The sequence below is a fragment of the Diplotaxodon limnothrissa genome, linkage group LG7 (genome assembly GCF_057381915.1).
Source record: "Diplotaxodon limnothrissa isolate DT_005_m linkage group LG7, D_limnothrissa_male_GT1.1, whole genome shotgun sequence".
NCBI lineage: Eukaryota > Metazoa > Chordata > Actinopteri > Cichliformes > Cichlidae > Diplotaxodon > Diplotaxodon limnothrissa.
Genome location: NC_140602.1, coordinates 50939471 through 50958195, shown reverse-complemented (window position 1 = coordinate 50958195; position 18725 = coordinate 50939471). Strand labels below are relative to the sequence as shown.

Here is an 18725-nt window from a genome sequence, read left to right as displayed (position 1 = left end):
TCTCTGTTTTGAACCATTCTCTATAAATCCTAAAGATTGTTGTGCTGGAAAATCCCAGTAGATCACCAGTTTCTGAAATATGCAGAGCCTTCTGTACATATAACCTGCTCACATCACCAACAACACCACCATGTTCAGAGTCACTTAAATTACCCATCCTAATGCCCAGTTTGAACTTCACCAGGTCGTCTTGACCACATCTACATAGCTAAATGCAATGACATAGTTGAATTTGTTATAATTAAGTGTCAGATGAGGGTATGATATAAAAGCTTTGAGGATGAAATAAAATAGGAAAAAAATAATATTTCAAACTTAATATAAACAAAATATTTAAAATCTAAATACTACTACTGATAATAATATCAATACCACTACTACGGTAATAAAATATTGAAATACTTTCTCAGAATCACTGCATAACACGAAGGAATCATTCAAAGCTGGTGAGAAGAATCAACTGCTTCAGATAAAAGCTTAAGAGTGAAGTCAAGCTGCCATCTGTTTTTGGTGCAACAGGTAATTCATTATTTGTCTTGTTGTTCAACTGACTTTGTAGACAATAGTGTTCTCCAGCCTGGCTAACCTTTTACAGCAAATCAAACTCAGCTGGAGCTTAGCTGGAGACCTACAACGGGTCTGCCTTTCTAGAGTACCATATGTATCCATTAATTTGACCATGTATGTATTTATTCTTCACCATTTCTGGTTCTAGTTTTTTTAAGGGGCAAAGAGTTACTAATGTTTTTCCTGCTGCAAGGTTCAATAATGCAATAAATGTCACTATTCCACTGTTACACAACAGGTATTTCTTGCACTGTCCCACATTCAAAAGCAACTATATAATAAAAACCACCAACTGTGACTGCATAACCCTCATAAATATTAATATGCCAGTTAACTAGAGGGAAATGGGAAACTTCTTCATTAATTTTTATTTACTTGTCAAATTAACGTTGGGTGAGTAATATGAGAAATTAGACAGGATAAATGATAGACTGAAATTACCACAAGGAACCTAAATTGGTGACTTACAAAGCAAAGGCGATTTAATGGTTAAAAAACAACCGTATGTTAGATGCAATGCATCCGATTGCTGGAAAAGTTACCTACGGATTTTAAGCTATTATCTTTAATAATAGTATAAAATTAGTCTGAAAATGTATAAACACTGTAGTTTTTGTTAGAACTGAGATATCAATCACAGGTTTTAATAAAGTATAGAACGGAGCTATAGGGGTGGAAAATATGGACGAGCAGGGACAGTAGCATGTCTGCTTACCACAAGCTCAGGGCCATTTAAAAACATGTCATGCCACTAACAGTAAATTCCCACAAAGGCATACACTACGCCCTGCCATTTAATTTTAAGAATACCTGTCACTGCTGTTGCTGCTGAATACCTTTTATCATATCCATAGAGCTTACAACACATAACCAAAGTTATATAGAGTAAAGTATTTTCTGCCTAAAGTAACAATACTTTTAGGAAAAGCAGTAACTGCAAATTACATTATCATCACTTCCAGGGAACATAAGGAAATACTGAAAAGCAAACAGTACACACAAGTTACATTTTACGGGTGTACTCCATCAACTATGGTAAAACTATGGTAAAATAAAGTAAAGTAAAAAAATACTTTTTATAGGCTACATACACAGTTCTCTTTGCACAAGATCATATCTAATAACTATTTGCATCACAAAATCATTTCCAGGATCCACAAAACAACTCTAACAACTGTTTTCCTCCACAGTGTAGGCTGTCTGTCAGTGACATTACTTAACCTCATTAAAGCAGCAATTTCATTATGTAACCCTATTAAAGTCAGACAACAGCATTAGTTTATGCGTTTATCTTTTGCAAAGACCTAAAAATACGCCCACATTGCAAGAACATGCTGCTGAAGTCAAACTTGTCCTCCATCTTCATAAGCTGAAGAAAAATCACAAGAAGTTGGCAAAGGAGATTCTATCAAAGGAGCCTCTTTGTATCGTTAATTGCAGTTCATATACAAAAAGAGCAAGCATTAACAACATTTATGACAGCTACCTTGTATTAAGTTACAGGGTCTAATTTAAGGTAATTAGTCATACACCTGTCTTTGCATCATGTTGCTAAAACAAGCCAAGGCATTAGAATGAGATAATGCACAATAATACCAGCGAATAATAGGACAAAGATTGTATCTTATATTTCATTTACATGTTGCCACTGAAGTCTATTTCAGTCCATTCAGGTCTGCCTTAACATCCTGTATCTATACCTTTAACACTAGAACACAGGTGCAGGAGATATTTGGCTTGCAAAGTCTACAAACCACAAAGGCAGAAGGTATTTTCCTGTTCAACCATTTTCCTGTGAAATTACTTTGCAGCTATAGCCCTCAATATAGTCCTTGTACTGCAGCGCATTATATATTCCACTGTTAAGTAGAGAGAAAGAAAAAAACAGAATACAGCTGCACCAACCACAGAGAAGACATATCCCTGCTCATCAGCTATGCTTGTACTACAGTTTGGATGTCTCCTACGTGTGATCTGTTACCAATATCCTTCTCTGGATGCCCCGACAGCAGGAAAATCAAAAGCTGTCTACAGCCCACAAATCAAGCTTCACTATCACAGCTTTGTTCTATTAAACAAATGAGACAAGCAGATGCGTAAAGGTTTCAGACAGCTCAAAGCAGACTACCAGAATTCTTACAAGATGGCCTTTCCCAGGACTTGAAGATAAGTGGATACTATGAAGGACCTATAAAGCCTTTAGAGTGTATCATAGAAGATAAACTGATAACATATGTGGTTTGGAGTACCACAGGAAATGAATGAGGCAGATGGAAATGAGGTCAGCGGCACGTTGCCCATACTGATTTTATCCTCTATACAGATCATATTTGTCAGATCAATAGATAAAAAAGTCAAACTATGACAACTGAAAGACATAACATGGCATGCTGAGAAAACAGAGTAACATACGGTTCCAGAGATATGTGAATGATATATGTACAAGTACGAACATGCTCAAGACTAAAAATGACATAGCTGTGCATAATTTTAAACACCACTGAGATAGCTTCATTTTTTTTTTTTTTAAAGAAGAAGTTAGCACTTTTTAGTATTATTTCTCAATGCAAATGTAATACAGATTGCCAGTGCTGTGAGCTGAGCTGTATGTAAAATGTTCATGAGTGTGACTTCATATATTTCAGCTCTCAAAAACAGAAGAAAGTAACAATGAAGGCAGAGAGAACAGCCCCTGAAAAAGTGACATGCGTGACAGGAGTCGGCTTGACTTCAAAGTTGTGTCAGCAAGGTCAGATTTAAAGTTAAAGCAATTCAAGCGGCTGACTGTTAAGCTCTAAAGTTGATGGCATTAATTATCTGACTGAAACTTGATTCGGTTTTTAGGCCAAAGCCACCAAAGCATGGTTTTGATTTATTTGACACTGCAAGCTTCACTAGGCAGATGTGAAGATGATGAACTCGATGTATAAACTGCAAAAGAATGCAGAGAAAATGGGATGGCATTTCTGCTTAATAAAGGAGAACGGCAGAGGAAGCAGAAAGAAGCAAGAGTTTCGATATTGGTTACAAGTATTTTGATTTAAAATCTCCCAGCAAAGCAAAGTTAAAATGAGCAAATACCAATTAAACCTATTAAGGTGAAAGGCAGAAAGAAAGTCTTTAAACCATCCACAGGTGAAGACTAGTTTTCAGTATATCTGATATCCGATTCTGCCCTCAAATCTCCTTTGGGGGTCTTAGAGGAGACAGGTGGGAGGAATATGTTATAACCTGATATTGTTGATATGGATTTTTGTCCAGCAGGTCCTTGCTCTGACTGAACAATGACCTTCACACAAAGCACGTGTGGTTAGCATATGTAAAATGTGTGTTAGCTTGTCCACATGTTTGCTTACCCATTCATTATTATTCATTCATGGGAAACCAGATCAATGAGAGTTCTCTAAATTATACAGAACATCAGCTAATCAACATTCATTAATGTAAACAGGTGCTAAAACAGTTAAAAACTTTATAAAATCAGTTTTTGCACATTTATTTTAATAATTTACTGAGGGGGAATATTTGTGTATCTCGCCCCATTAAGTTATGTCTCAGTCACACAGGCAAATCTTATTTCCCAAGTAGTAGTTTCTGTTGTTATGAAATCCATTTCTAAACCACCAGCCATTAGGGAAAGTTTGTGTTCCCCAGCTGGTTGGCAGGTGGTTGCTAGTAGTTCCCCTTTCCTTGTGGTTACTTTGATTGCTAGCAGGTTGCTACAGTTGCTCGTAGTTTGCTCATTTTGAAATGTTGATTGATTGTGGTGCTAATGCTCAACTTTTATTTGGAAGACCAATTTTTCCGTTAGTGGTTTGCATTGACCTTCCTCAAGTTTCACTGCACCTCATTCATTAAAACGGCAAATGTTTGCAGACAAGTCATCATGCAAACTACAGAATACTGCTGCAGTCTAGAACTGAATGTAAACCATCGACTCCTTATTTTGGACAAAATAACAATGTATCACTAGGAGTATCAATGTGAATCACACCTTTTATCTACAAATTCATTGTTAAGATACAGCTATAAATGAAATATAATGAGTCAACAGATGTGAGCCAGTGCTTACTGTACTGTGTTATGACCAATGAAAAGTGAAGCATTCTAAGACAGACAGAACAAGAAGCTCTGCAGTTCAGTTTTTTAGTGAGTTGGGATTCGACGTGAGTAAATATTCCATACAGCTGCTTTGCTCCAGCAATACAAATACCACTACATCTGCACACACCTTAAATTCGCTGTTTTACCCTCTTGCACCATCAGGTATTAGAAATAGAAAAAGTCCTTAGGCTACAAAACTTACAGGAACTTGTTGCAAGTCCAGTGAGACTTAATTGACTTCTTCATCCATCACTGCAGAGCTTATTAGACATGCAGTCACCCTTCAGGAGTTAAAGGAAATAACTTCTATGCAGTATATGCAGCCTAGGAATACTAATGGACGGGGCTGCCTTCTATTAATGATAAACTTTTTTCATGCTTTAATATATTTAGGCTAAAGGAAATGTCTTTGCCTTAATATTATTGCCCATCTGTAATTTTAAAGAGACGCCCATGCATGCAAACTTATTGAACCACTTTAATGGAAATTTTTTGTCTATTACCAGAGGATGATGTCAGCAATGCTTTTCAATTTGTTCACACAAGGGTGTCTTGATAATGTCCACTTCTTGGTTCACATGCCTCATACATTCAAATATAATGCAAATCAGATCTCCTCTGGTTCTGACGTGACTGGCTGGAACCCTGCCTGCTATAAAAAGCTTTTATTACTTTGTGATGCCTCAAAAACATCTTTGTCAATGTCAAACGAGGGCTACAGAGTTACTATTGTCATCAAATCAGCAGTAACACAGTGTTGCAGAATGAAAAATTACTGAACTGCAGTGGCGTTTTATTTACTCCAGTTAAATGCAAAGGTCAAATGGTTTTCAGCTTAAGCAGGGAAAACAAAAGGACTTTTAGTACACAACTGCACTGCTGCATTATTGATATGATGCAATTTCTTATTAAATCCAGCTACTTCTCATTTCGTCTGCCTCCAGAAGTGCCCCCTACATGCTATGAATATTAACTAACTTGTAAGATGTGCAGCAGCTAAAATCATAATAAACTTATGAAATTTTAATGTCTTTCATTTCTTAAAACATTAAATCATTTCAACGTATTAATTCACAATTCTCTCATTCATTCACAATGCTACTTTCCTTACATCCCTGGCATATAGATACAAGGCTGAGTGGTTTGAATTACAATAATCATACAATCTCACCCACCGCATGAATAGCGTCTTTGTTTATGGCTCAGCCAGATGAAATCCGAGTAATGTATGTGTGCATCTAAGAATGCAAGTGTGTACATGCGGGCTTGTGCGTGTGTATTCCTTCATAGACGAGTAAGTGCAGGCAGATGGCATATCGACACTAATCCTACACGTGCTGTACCCTGTACCCATGCTTTTCCGTGACCCTTCACCTCCATCTGACACCCATTCTTCGGATTCCTCCTGTTACTCAGAGAGGTTCGGCCTAACTGTATAGCATCAACATGTTTGCCTACATCAGCAGTAATTTTTCAGATAATGTTACAGTATCTAAAAACATCAGAATTCTTATGAGTTGCAGTATTGGAAATCAAACAAATGTTATAAAATGTTCACTGCATGAAAACAAAACAATGGTATGTCAGGTATAAAGTCCTAGTGCATCACACATGACGACATGTTACAGCCATTCTGAGGAAATCCCATTTTTTTGTTTTTTTTATTTATTACTTGATGTTTTTTCTACAGCTTTCTGACTTCATAATTGAAAAGATTATTCCAAGTTTAGCTATTTAAGCTTTGACTTTCAGAATTGAATCTCAAAAGACCCAACTACTCCATCGAGATCTGCAAAAACAGGTTGCATGGCGGACACCGAGTTGGCTGCAAAGACAGGTGCTTGCAGAGCAGCAGAGAAGCTATGAAGAGAGCGACTTAAACCCGAATCGGGGAATCTTCACTTCCAAAGTAAAAGTTGTGCTTTACCACTGAAACCAACCTGTTTCAAAGAGTACAGATTTTTACTTTGAAGGCAAATTGTTCTCACAGTTTCACTACCACTTAGTGAGTAGCTAGTGAGTATTTGGAGACAAGTCAGCAAAGTAAGGGTTACCATGGCAATCTGCTAGCCGCCAAAGCCATCTCAAGGAGGTTTTTGGTGCAGCATAGTTTACCTCTTTGCTACCAGTTTCACGTAGCAACAGCAAACAACCTCCAGCAACCGCTTGCCAACCGGTTGGGTATTACACATTTTTTCCCCCCAGCGTCACTGACCGCTCGACAGTGTGACTAGGAGTTTAGCAGTCATTTTCATGGTTACTGCCAGCAACAGCCAGCTACGACTTACAACCAGTCAGGTAATGCTAGTTTAACTGGTGGCATTATGGTTCTAACTTGACTCTAGTGGTCCCAAGAGCCAAACCCCCCCAATGTTCTTGCAGGATTAAGGACTGATATGACAACTCGAGCTGTTTGGTTAGAGTAACAAAAGGATTAGAGGCACTAATCATAAATACTGTTAGGCTTTCAGTATCAAAAATAGACACTGAAACCTAGCACTCTGCCTAAGATAGACAGAAAAGTCATACTGTGATTAGTTACATAATTACAAGCAATCACTTGCCAACTTTTCTGGTAAGTCTCCGTGTTAAAACCTCCCCATAATTCTTCATAATATTAGCAACTAATATTTACTGCTTAAGAGTGCAGTGCTAGCGCATTGTGTCCACTGTAAGTAAAGATAAAGCAGTCAGTCCATTGTGTCTAAATGCTGCTATTTTCCAAACTTGTCCCCCCGCCTTTTTTTTAAACTGTGCGTACTTTAAATTCATTTATTGTGAGACTTTATATTTATATGTGAATAGCATAATGAATGCTTTTTGTTTTCATAAAATGTAGATTCAGTTTGTGCCAGAAGCTAGTTAAATATGTAATTTGTATGTAATATTTTCCTGTCTAATCGTTCAACAAATTGTTAGCCAACAGAAAGTAGCACATGTTCATGTGTCCTCTGAGGTAGCAGCAATTAGGCTAATGTGATGGGTAATGGAGAGATCACAGCATGTCAGAGAATTAATCAGTTGCGTCTCTGTTGGATGTGGCTAATAGGTTAGCGTGGGTAGATATTACTCCACCACATATAGTCTAAGTAAAGTGGAGGATCTTAGTGCACCTTGTGTGTTTGTGTTTTTGCCCTGATCTTAAACATCAGCGTTCGAGGCACAAAAAGCAAAACCAAACCTGTTTCTGACAGTTTTCTGTCTCCTCTCTGTCCCGCTGGTATTCCTCCTTTTTGGGATGTTGGAAACGCTACACTGGTTATCTTGTATTCTGTTCGGTACGCTGTCTTTTTGGAGTGTTCTGTTTGTGCTCTTACATGCTTCTCTGCTTTGGAGGTCATGGAGATTTGAGGACTTTGAGCACACTCCTCTGTACCTGACCTAGTTTCACTAGAAATTTCCCATTCTCTGCAAAAAAAAAAAAAAGTAGCTGAAATTTATTACAGCTTTAGAAGTAGGGCAAGAATGGAAAGTTGCTAACCAAAGAAGAGTATTCCACAGGTAGATGGAGTTGTAGGGACATTACAAATAAGTTCTCTGAGAACATGATGATAAATATAATTATCAAGTTGTTTCAGGAAAACTGTTTTCTCTCTTTTTCTTGACACAGCTTCAAAACCTGGCCTTCCCAGAAAAAAAGAAAGAAAATCTCTCCTCCCCCTGTATCTGGCCTGTGGCCCACCTTCAGGTCTGGAGCTTTAACCTTTAGAGACTTCTGCTGCTGCTGTTTCTTGGGTTTGGCTGAGGCTCAGTTTCCTGGAAAATTGGCCAGGCAAAGAAGTGTGGGTAGATGAGCAGAATAAAGATTTCAATTGTGCACAAGTGATCAAGTTTCCACAGGAAAAAAAGGAGATATTGTTTGGTAGGAATAAATATTACAAAAGGATGTGGTCTTTTGTGTATTTGCCAAATAGGAGTAAGCTCTGGTGTAAAATAACTGCAAAGAGGAAAAAAACAAAACACGAAACATCTGCTAACTGATATAAAGATTAAAGGCATGATAGGAATATGACGTGACAAGCTACTCATAAAACACACTCTTAGAGTATTTATGAACTAGTATTTAATAACAAGTTGCTATCCAGCATCATTGTATTTGACAACCAAGAAAAGACTATTGACTCTTTCATCAAATTCAAGAAATTAAACAAGTTTCTTAATGAACTCAACTTGTGGAATCAATGTTCGCTCTCTTTCACTGTATTTTGGCAGCTTCTTTTTCCAGTCTGCACATGCTAAGTGAGAGGGAGTTCCTTGTTACAGTAATGTTAGAGATAGCCATAAAACTCGTGTTACTCATTCTCTCTTCTCATTTCAGGATAGCCATTTGTGTGTGTGTGTGTGTGTGTGTGTGTGTGTGTGTGTGTGTGTGTGTGTGTGTGTGTGTGTGTGTGTGTGTGTGTGTGTTTCCATAAAGACAAACTGAAAACAGTTTGGTTTGAGAGTCAAAACAACCTCATTTGAACCATAGCTCGATGTTATCATCTCACCTGGCTATACTGTAGCATGTATCTACAAGAAATATGGTGGTGCTGTGAGTAAATACAGCAAATACAGAAAGCACAAACAGACACTTCACCACAGCAGGGCTTAGAGTACATATTTAGATTCATATCTGATCGTAATGTTAAAGTGAGCAAAACATCTCCAGCACATTTCCCACTGTTGAATGGCTGACTTCATAGCGACGCACTGTATGCCAGCCATCATTTTATATTGAGGCTGGCCCATTAGATTGAGTAAGAAAAGTAATATCACCACTTGTGACGGCTCTAGAGGGTTGGCTTCAATTTCACCGAGGCTTAGAATTATCATTAGTGGCAGTTGCAAGCTGCTTTGAGTAAATGCTTTTATTGTATTTGTATCTTACTTAGGAACTATCAGCATGTATCCATCTGTGTGAAACACCCATACGCTTCCTTTTTCACAAGACTTTATGCAGTCCTGTTAAACAAAAAACAAAACTGCTTCTATTGGTGTCAAGAAGGTAAGTAACAGCCAGGTGCTGCTAATCAAATGCACTTGATCTTTTGATCATGAAATGTAACCACTGCTATAAAACAGAATGTTTGACAGTTTGCTGGTCTGGAGCTTTAAGTTGTGGCAAGGAGAAAAGGCATCGGCAGTAATCTTAGAGAAACAACTGTTGCTGCCCATCAATCTGGGAAGGACTATACGACCATTTCCAAATAATTTAAAGTCCATCCAAAGACTCATCACAAGTAGAAAACATTCAAGACAGCTGCCAATCTTGGATGTGGATTGTCCCTGAACATTCACTCCAAGGTCAAACCCTTGCAAAGCTGAGAGAAAACCCAATAGCTACATCTCAGACTATAGGCCTCAGTTAGTGTGTTAAATGTTAAACACCATAATAGTACAATTAGAAGAAAACTGACCAAGTAGGCCTTATTTGGAAGTGCTGCTAAGAGAAAGCTTTTTCTTCTGTAAAAAGAACATGGGAGTATACTGTAGCTTATGTTTGCAAAGTTGGATCTGAACAAATCACAAAACCTCTGCAACAACCTCTGTGGACGGAACAAACCAAAGATGTCTGGTCATATAACTCAGTGCCACGTTTAGTGAAAACCAAACAGCATATTAGCACAAACACCTCAACTAACTATCAAGCGTGGCGGTAGATTGGTGATGATTTGGGCATGCAGCCACAGGACCTGGGTACCTTGCAGTCACTGAATTGACCATCCTCTGTGTACCAGAGTCACATGTGAGGCCATCTGTCTGATAGCTAAAGCTTTGCTAAAACTGGATCGAGCACATGCAAGCACAGCATCAAGTCTGCAATAGAATGGCTGAAAAATAAAAGAATTAAAGTGCTGCAATGACACAGTCAAAGTCCAGAGCTCAACCTGATTGAAATGCTGTGGTGGAACCATAAGAGTGTTGTGTATAAACAAATGTCTGCAAACTTCAAAGAACTGAAGCGATGCTGTAAATTAGAGTAAATAAGAGTGGGCGAAAATTCCTCCACAATGATGTGGGAGACTGATAGTCATATAGAAAAGTATTACTTTTTAGTTTTTCACAGGACTGCATAGAGTCTTGTGAAAAACTCACATTTTTCATATGACTGTAGGAACGCACCTTGCTAACAAACCATGCTTACAGTAGCTAATGACTTATGACCCTAGGTGCATAGGTTAAGGTTTCAGAGCCCATAAAACAAACTTCACAGATGCTACACCCATCTTTTACATACAGTCTGGTCATAAGCCAAAGAGCTGTCTGATCCAAAAAAAACTCAATCATCATACAGTGAGAACTATCATCTGCATATGTGTGGGTGCATGCCACAATTTTTATGTTAGTTCATCTTCTAGTACATTCACAGTCTTACCAGAGCTTTAGTCTCCTCCTCATCTTTGTAATAGTAGAGCTGATCCCCTTTCAGCACAAACCAGCGACTGTGCCACGTTTTGACAAAACCTCCTTGCTTCCGGAGCCACCCACACCTGATGACATTCAACTTTTGACCCTCAGTACTGACATGACCTCCGCTGTGATGAGGACTGCCATGAGACACACACTGGTCATCCATCACAGCTACTCCAACCTGCAAACAAGCAAAAGAGTTCCAGATTGATTAAACTCACAGAAGCTGCAAGTTCGACACAAACCAAACAGCACCAGTATTTTTGCAAGATGTCAATCATCATTAGAAGGATATGGAAGTTTTAATATATTTTGTCGGGGGGGGGGGGGGGGGGGGGGGGGGGGTTGTGATTTATATTAACCTATAAGCTTATCGTACAGACCTCTGCATTGCTGGATGTGAAGCTTAAGGCACTCAGACAGAGTTGAGTGTCCACAGACCAAACCTCAAATCTCTTTTATCTTATTCAGTGTGTCACCCACCTACACATGTTGGCCTGCTAGGTCTGATCTTGTCCCAGTTTTATATTTTATCTCTCCTACGTTTAGTGCCTCAATCTCTTGAAGTTGCAATTGGCAAGATGCATTGCCATTTTGCTGATGCCTTTTAAAGGTCTTCATAGCCAGATGCCTCTCTATAACAGTGAACTGACCTGACCACAGACCTACATGTGGAGGCTTGCTTTTATTTTAGTTTGATCCATTTGTACAATTTGAGTTGTTGAACCTTATTTATAATGTGAAGCACTTCACTTTAAGTAGGTTTAAATAGAGAATACTTTCGGCCATTTAGTGCTTATTGACTAGCATTGGTAGCAAGCTAAACTAAGATGATAAAAAAAAAAACGGTAAATGGTTTGTCATAATAACCGCATTAGCATGTCGCTGTTGGTGTTCAAAAACTGAAGGCTTACAGACCTGCTGACATGGCTTTAGACTTTTTATTAAGGTGCAGCTAGGCAATTAAAATCACTTTGTACAAAGTCAAAGGTTTGTGTACAATTCTCATTTTTGTGATTTATTTAGACAACAACAAGTCAACAAGATTACAATATGTTAAAAGATAGGCAAATGAAAAAATGTAGTTAGCGGTACCTAAAAGATCAAACTGGTCACAAGCATTTTGCTGCTGGTATACTTTCACCTGTGCGTTAACAAACCATTTTCATCTCTTTCATCCCATTTTTTTAAAAGTTATGATTTTCCCAGAATTGGACGGCTAGAATGACTGGGCAGAAACAGTGATGCATTTTAGCCTTTAAGAAATAAGTTTACTGTCCACAAAATGCAGCCAAAGTGAAAGAAGGTGTTTTTGTTGGTCCTGAAATCTGTGAACTAATGCTAAAGCCATCTGAATCAGCAGCAATGGGAAACATTTGTGCACAGAATTGTCTTGGCAATATCAGAGCAGAGAATCTTGCTGAGCTTGTGGATAACATGCTGAAAGCACATCAACTAATGAGTGCCAGAATGTCACTGAAATTGCACTTTTTACATTCTCATCTTGACATTTTCCCACCAAATCTGAGTGATGTCACCAAGGTATAAAAGTATTGGAAAACCGACACCAGGAAAAATTGAATCAGAGGATGATGACCCGCTACTGTTTGTTCTTGCAAAGAGAGACGGGTGTGCAGTGCATGCGCAAAAGCAAGTGCCTCAAACATGTTTGTGGATTTATTTTGAGCTAAATTGACAGAAATATGCTTTGGAGAGATCCTGAGATCGTCTTCTCTTGTTTTTGTCCAGAATAAACACATTAAAACAATTTTTGGAAACTTCTAGCCATAGTGTTGATACATTATATTGAGATACACATCATTCACGTCAAACATCAATGATGTGTATCTCAAAAATGTTACGTGCAAGCTTAAATCAGATTTCATGTCTGCAAACATGTCTGCAAAACAAAAAGATAAATAGCCCACCTGAAGTCCTCAGAAGCAAATTTTATTTATCAAAATATATTGATTTGTACATCTGTGTAATACAGGTCAGTGCAGTCTGCATATTAATGTACCCTATAACTACTATAAATATACACACCTGCATCATCATTGACATATGCTAAGACTGCTGCTGTCAGCTATAAGCACTGCCATGTTATCAGTGGCTCTGGTTGTGCTTGGCTTGGTGAATGTCCAACCATCCCACATGGACCAGATGTGGACCAGATGTGGACCAGAAGCAGCTCTGCAGTTTTCCAGGCAGCAGTGGAGCAAGTGCAGCCAGGCTGCTGGCGAATTCAAAACTCTCTCTGGTTCGGTCCAGGTAAGAATGTCACCAGTGCACGTTCATGCACGAGCATACTCGCGCCTTTGCACTCCTCGAAGAAAATAGCTGTTTTCCCATTGCAGTGCGGTGACTACAACCTACTTATTATCTTTTATCCATCTCAAGTTCGTCTTTGTTCCACTTTCATGCTAGATGAATACATGGAAAGCATGAGTAGGGCTTTTCTGTCAACAAAGAGATCAGTTCATTCAGAGAAAAATGATGGTGTGGGCTCATCTAACACTAATATTGGTGGGAATAATCTCTGTTTCCCTGCATGCATTTATTCGTCATCATGTTGGCCAGTCTGCAAGCACACAAATAAACAGAAAAACCAGTAATATCAAAAGTCACTCCAGATTCACTGATATGCTCATAGAGTCACCTGCTGTATTAGGAGTATGAAGCCATAGCCCCACATTTTTATGCCTCCTGCATGGGGCACAGCTAACAGCACTGCTGGGACCAACCAATGGTAAAACTTTGAATTGAAACTGTAAATAACTCAGCCCTTTCTTAATGTGAATATCTTGGATCTGGCTGACAGTAGAAATACCATTTAGATTTACATTACACTGTGGCCCAGTCCAGGGGTAATAAATTGCCGTACAAATGCATAGCCATTACTAAATCTATAAATTACCTGACAAATGGAATAGAAGCAGAAGAAAAGTTAGTGTTTTTGTCGGCCCATGCAGGAACTGCATGATGAATGGTGACCTTTGCAAAGTTACTCATTTTAATTGTTGTGGTCTCACTAAAAGCACATTCATATTTGTGGGTGACATAAACAAGTCTAATAGACTCAATAGAAAAGAACAGCAATAAACTGATGAACAAAGTACAGTATATGTATATGATCATCAGGTTCTTCATTTAGCAGTTTTCAAAAGCAGTGAAACACATGATGCTTTATCACTTATGCACATCACATTCCTGAGTTTTAATTGATAGAAACCCAATGAAGCAGACAACCATTTCCTCAAAAGCTTGCATACATATCACAAATAAGAAGTCATAACAGCAGCGGATGGTTTATGTGGCCATCAAGCAACAACAACCCAAACAACTGCTAAGGTAAGCTCAATGACCCGTTTTCCAAACCAGCCATTCGTTGTGGAAGACACCTCCCCAGTACGTGCTTATAGTTGTGGCTGTAAGCATATTTATGAAGCACCAGCAAAGTCTCTTCAGAGCACATCACTGTTATATCGATTCAGCATTTTGAAAACCACCTCCAAGAGCTGTATACTGTGTCCCAGTAAAACACCTGTGTGTACAGATGCATGTGTGCAGCAGCGTATCAGTCCCTTGAGCCACAGTCTCAAAATAAACAGCGGCACACTGGAACAGTAATATTAATGACTTTTTGGTTTCCCGGCATAACCCCACTGTTAGGAAAGGGAGGAAACTAGTGACACACGAAGACAAGAAAGCTTTCAGATTCAGTCTGCTTTAAACTTTAAGGTGCTTTCTTTTACATACAACCGTACAGGTAGAGTACATTTCAAATGAAGACAGTAATGTAATCAATGTTGTTTAAGTTAGAGGTTGACATGAACCCTTGTTTTTTAGTAAGGTGATCAGATCAAGCATGATATAGAATTTGGCATTTAATTTTCAAAGCAATATTTATCATTTAAAACCAGAAAAAGCAATTGTTTATGAGCTTTTCAGCAATGTGTATTTCTGACCTAGTTGGCAACACTGTGCAAAGACACGTTCTTGACTGTGTACCACCATCTGCTCGGCTGTGATGCTGCTCTTATGCATGTGCTGCAGACTGAGCTGAGATCATTCTAAACAATACAAAGAAGCCACATGCACTCACTGGCTGCTTTCTCAGATTCACCTGTTCAGCTGCTTATTAATGTAATTATCTCATCAGCCAATCGCGTGGCAGTAAGTCAATGCATTTAGGCATGTACATATGGTCAAATCAGCTGAAGGTCAAAAATAGCTGAAGTTCAAACTTTCATATGGGAGAGAAAGGCAATTTTATGAATGCTGCACGGTTGTTGTTGTGAGATGGGCTGGGAGTATTTCTGAAACTGCTGATCTACTGGGATTTTCCCACACAACCATCTTTAAGGTTTACAGAGAACGTTCTGAAAAAGAGACGATATCCAGCCGCCACAGTCTAGCTGGGTATTGTTGCTGACTATATCGGTCCCTTTTATGACCACAGTGATGGTTGCTTCCAGCACGATAGCACACCACAAAGCTCAAAACATCACAAACAGGTTTCTTGAACATGAAAATAAGTCTACTGCAGTCAAATGACCTCCAAATCACCAGATCTCAATCCAACAGAGCACCTTTGGGATGTGGTGGATCATCATGGCTGTGCAGCTGACAAACCTGGAACAGCTGCAGCACCTAGTTGGAGCTACGGCATGAAGAATGAAGGTAGTTGTTATATATATAACAATATATATATATAACAATATATATATATATATATATATATATATATATATATATATATATATATATATATATATAGCAGGCAAGGCATACATGGAACGCCATAACCAAGTGGCCGGCATAGTGTACAGGAACATCTGTGCCGAGTATAACCTGGAAGTCCCGAGGTCAAAATGGGAGATGCCCCCAAGGGTGGTGGAGAATGACCGAGCTAAGATCCTGTGGGACTTCCAGATACAGACAGACAAAATGGTGGTGGCTAACCAACCGGACATAGTGGTGGTAGACAAACAGAAGAAGACGGCCGTAGTGATCGATGTAGCGGTTCCGAATGACAGCAATATCAGGAAGAAGGAACACGAGAAGCTGGAGAAATACCAAGGGCTCAGAGAAGAGCTCGAGAGGATGTGGAGGGTGAAGGTAACGGTGGTCCCCGTGGTAATCGGAGCACTAGGTGCGGTGACTCCCAAGCTAGGCGAGTGGCTCCAGCAGATCCCGGGAACAACATCGGAGATCTCTGTCCAGAAGAGCGCAGTCCTGGGAACAGCTAAGATACTGCGCAGGACCCTCAAGCTCCCAGGCCTCTGGTAGAGGACCCGAGCTTGAAGGATAAACCGCCCGCAGGGGCGTGCTGGGTGTTGTTATATATATATATATATATATATATATATATATATACATATATACACATATATATATATATATATATATATATATATATACATATATACACATATATATATATATATACATATATATATATATATACATATATATACATATATACATATATACATATATATACATATATACACATATATACACACACATATATATATATATATAAATATATATATATATATATATATATATATATATATATATATATATATATATTTGGAACAGAGGATCGCAAGATCGATTCCTGCCTGGGGCGTCTGTGTCCAGTAAGGGTCCTAAGGCTAGACCCCTATGCTAAGCAAGCCTACCGCAGACATGAGCGAGACAGATAAATATGAAGGCATGCCGGCTCGGACGTCGCCCGGATCAACAAGGTCCGCGTCAGGTGTTGAGGAACCAGGGCACCCTGACGAAAAGTGGGCTACTGGAACAAGAAGGCATCGTGGGCAAGGGACGAAAACAGGGCGTTGTTGGAATGCTACTACGCAAGTAACCCCGGCGGAAGGGGCTACATGAATAGGATGAGGGACCTATGGATTCTTCGATACCCAACATCCACAATGACGGCGAAACAACTAGTAGCTCAGTGTTCCAACATTCGAAAGAAGGGACTGCTCTCACAGCTAGAGATTGACGAGGTACAACACAAATGCTACGGCAAGGAGGAGTCAGGACGCCAGGTCAGGGGGGCGATATCATCACCCCCACCCGAGATTGGGTACATAGCCCCAAGTGCGATAGGAGAAGGATCGTTGAGTGCGAGAGGAACTGACCTGAAAAATAGGATCATGGCCAAGCTTGAAACCTGGATCCCCCGTAGCCGGTTACCAAGATTACGTGAAGTACCCTCAGAAGGTCTGCTAGATGATGTTAATGCAGCACTACGGGCAATACCTACAACCACGATTACCGACACTAACAAGCTGATCTACAATACGGCAGCAGTGATCAGTGAGATGCTTGGCTACAAGTTGAACAGCGACAAGGGGCAGTACCCTCCATGGAGAAGGAGGCTAGAGGGCAAGATCAAAGTAGCACGGAGGGAGGTTAGCCAACTAACGGAGTTGCAGAAAGGTGCGACAAATAAGGTGCCTAAGAAATACAGCAAGCTGTCCATACCTGAGGCCTTGGAAACTGCCAAGCAAAGACTCACAGCCTTGGCCAGCCGCTTGAGGAGGTACACCAGAGAGATAGAAGGCAGGAGAATAAACCAGCTGTTCTCCACAGAACCAGCAAAGGTGTACTCTCAGTGTCAAGGGAACAATAAGAGAACAGCACCACCAAGGCTGGAGACGGAGCAATACTGGAAGAGCATATGGGAGAAGGATGCAACCCATAACGGCAATGCTCAGTGGCTAGAGGATCTGAGGGCAGACCACAGCGACCTCCCTGAACAGGGTCCAGTAACCATCACAGTGGCAGATATCCAAGAAAGGGTCTCCAGTATGAAGAGTTGGACAGCACCAGGGCCCGACATGGTTCACGCCTACTGGCTGAAGAAGCTGACTGCACTCCACGAGCGTCTGGCAGCACAAATGAACCAGCTGCTAGTTAACGAGAGACACCCGGAATGGCTAACTGAAGGCCGGACGGTCCTGATCCCCAAGGACCCCAAGAAGGGACCGGTCCCCTCCAACTACCGACCAATAACCTGCCTCAGTACTACATGGAAGCTCCTGTCAGGCATCATATCGGCTAAGATGAACAGGCACATGGGTCAATACATGAGCGGGACACAGAAAGGAATTGGCAAGAATACCAGAGGCGCAAAACACCAGCTACTGGTAGACAGAACAGTCAGCCGAGACTGCAAGACCAGACTGACCAACCTGTGCACTGCCTGGATTGATTACAAGGCCTATGACTCAATGCCCCACAGCTGGATACTGGAATGCCTAGAATTGTACAAGATCAATGGGACCCTAAGAGCCTTCATCAGGAACTCAATGGGGATGTGGCGTACAACACTAGAGGCCAACTCCAAGCCCATAGCACAAGTCACCATCAAGTGCGGGATCTACCAAGGAGATGCTCTGTCCCCACTGCTGTTCTGCATAGGCCTGAACCCCCTCAGTGAGATCATTAACAAGACTGGCTACGGATACCGACTACGGAACGGAGCAGTTGTCAGCCACCTCCTGTACATGGATGACATCAAGCTGTATGCCAAGAGTGAACGAGACATCGATTCACTGATCCACACTACCAGGCTATACAGCAATGACATTGGAATGTCGTTCGGACTGGAGAAGTGTAGTCGGATGGTAACAAAGAGAGGG

General features: G+C 40.1%; 1 protein-coding gene across 1 annotated transcript in view; it reads right to left on the bottom strand.

Annotated features, from left to right (window-relative positions):
* Positions 1-18725, bottom strand: part of arhgap24 (Rho GTPase activating protein 24) — a 96824-nt gene that overhangs the window by 67920 nt on the left and 10179 nt on the right. The window contains exon 2 of the mRNA XM_085359867.1: positions 11030-11245. Coding sequence (XP_085215993.1) covers positions 11030-11230 — 201 coding nt within the window. The 5' untranslated portion in view covers positions 11231-11245. The remainder of the gene's footprint in view (positions 1-11029; positions 11246-18725) is intronic.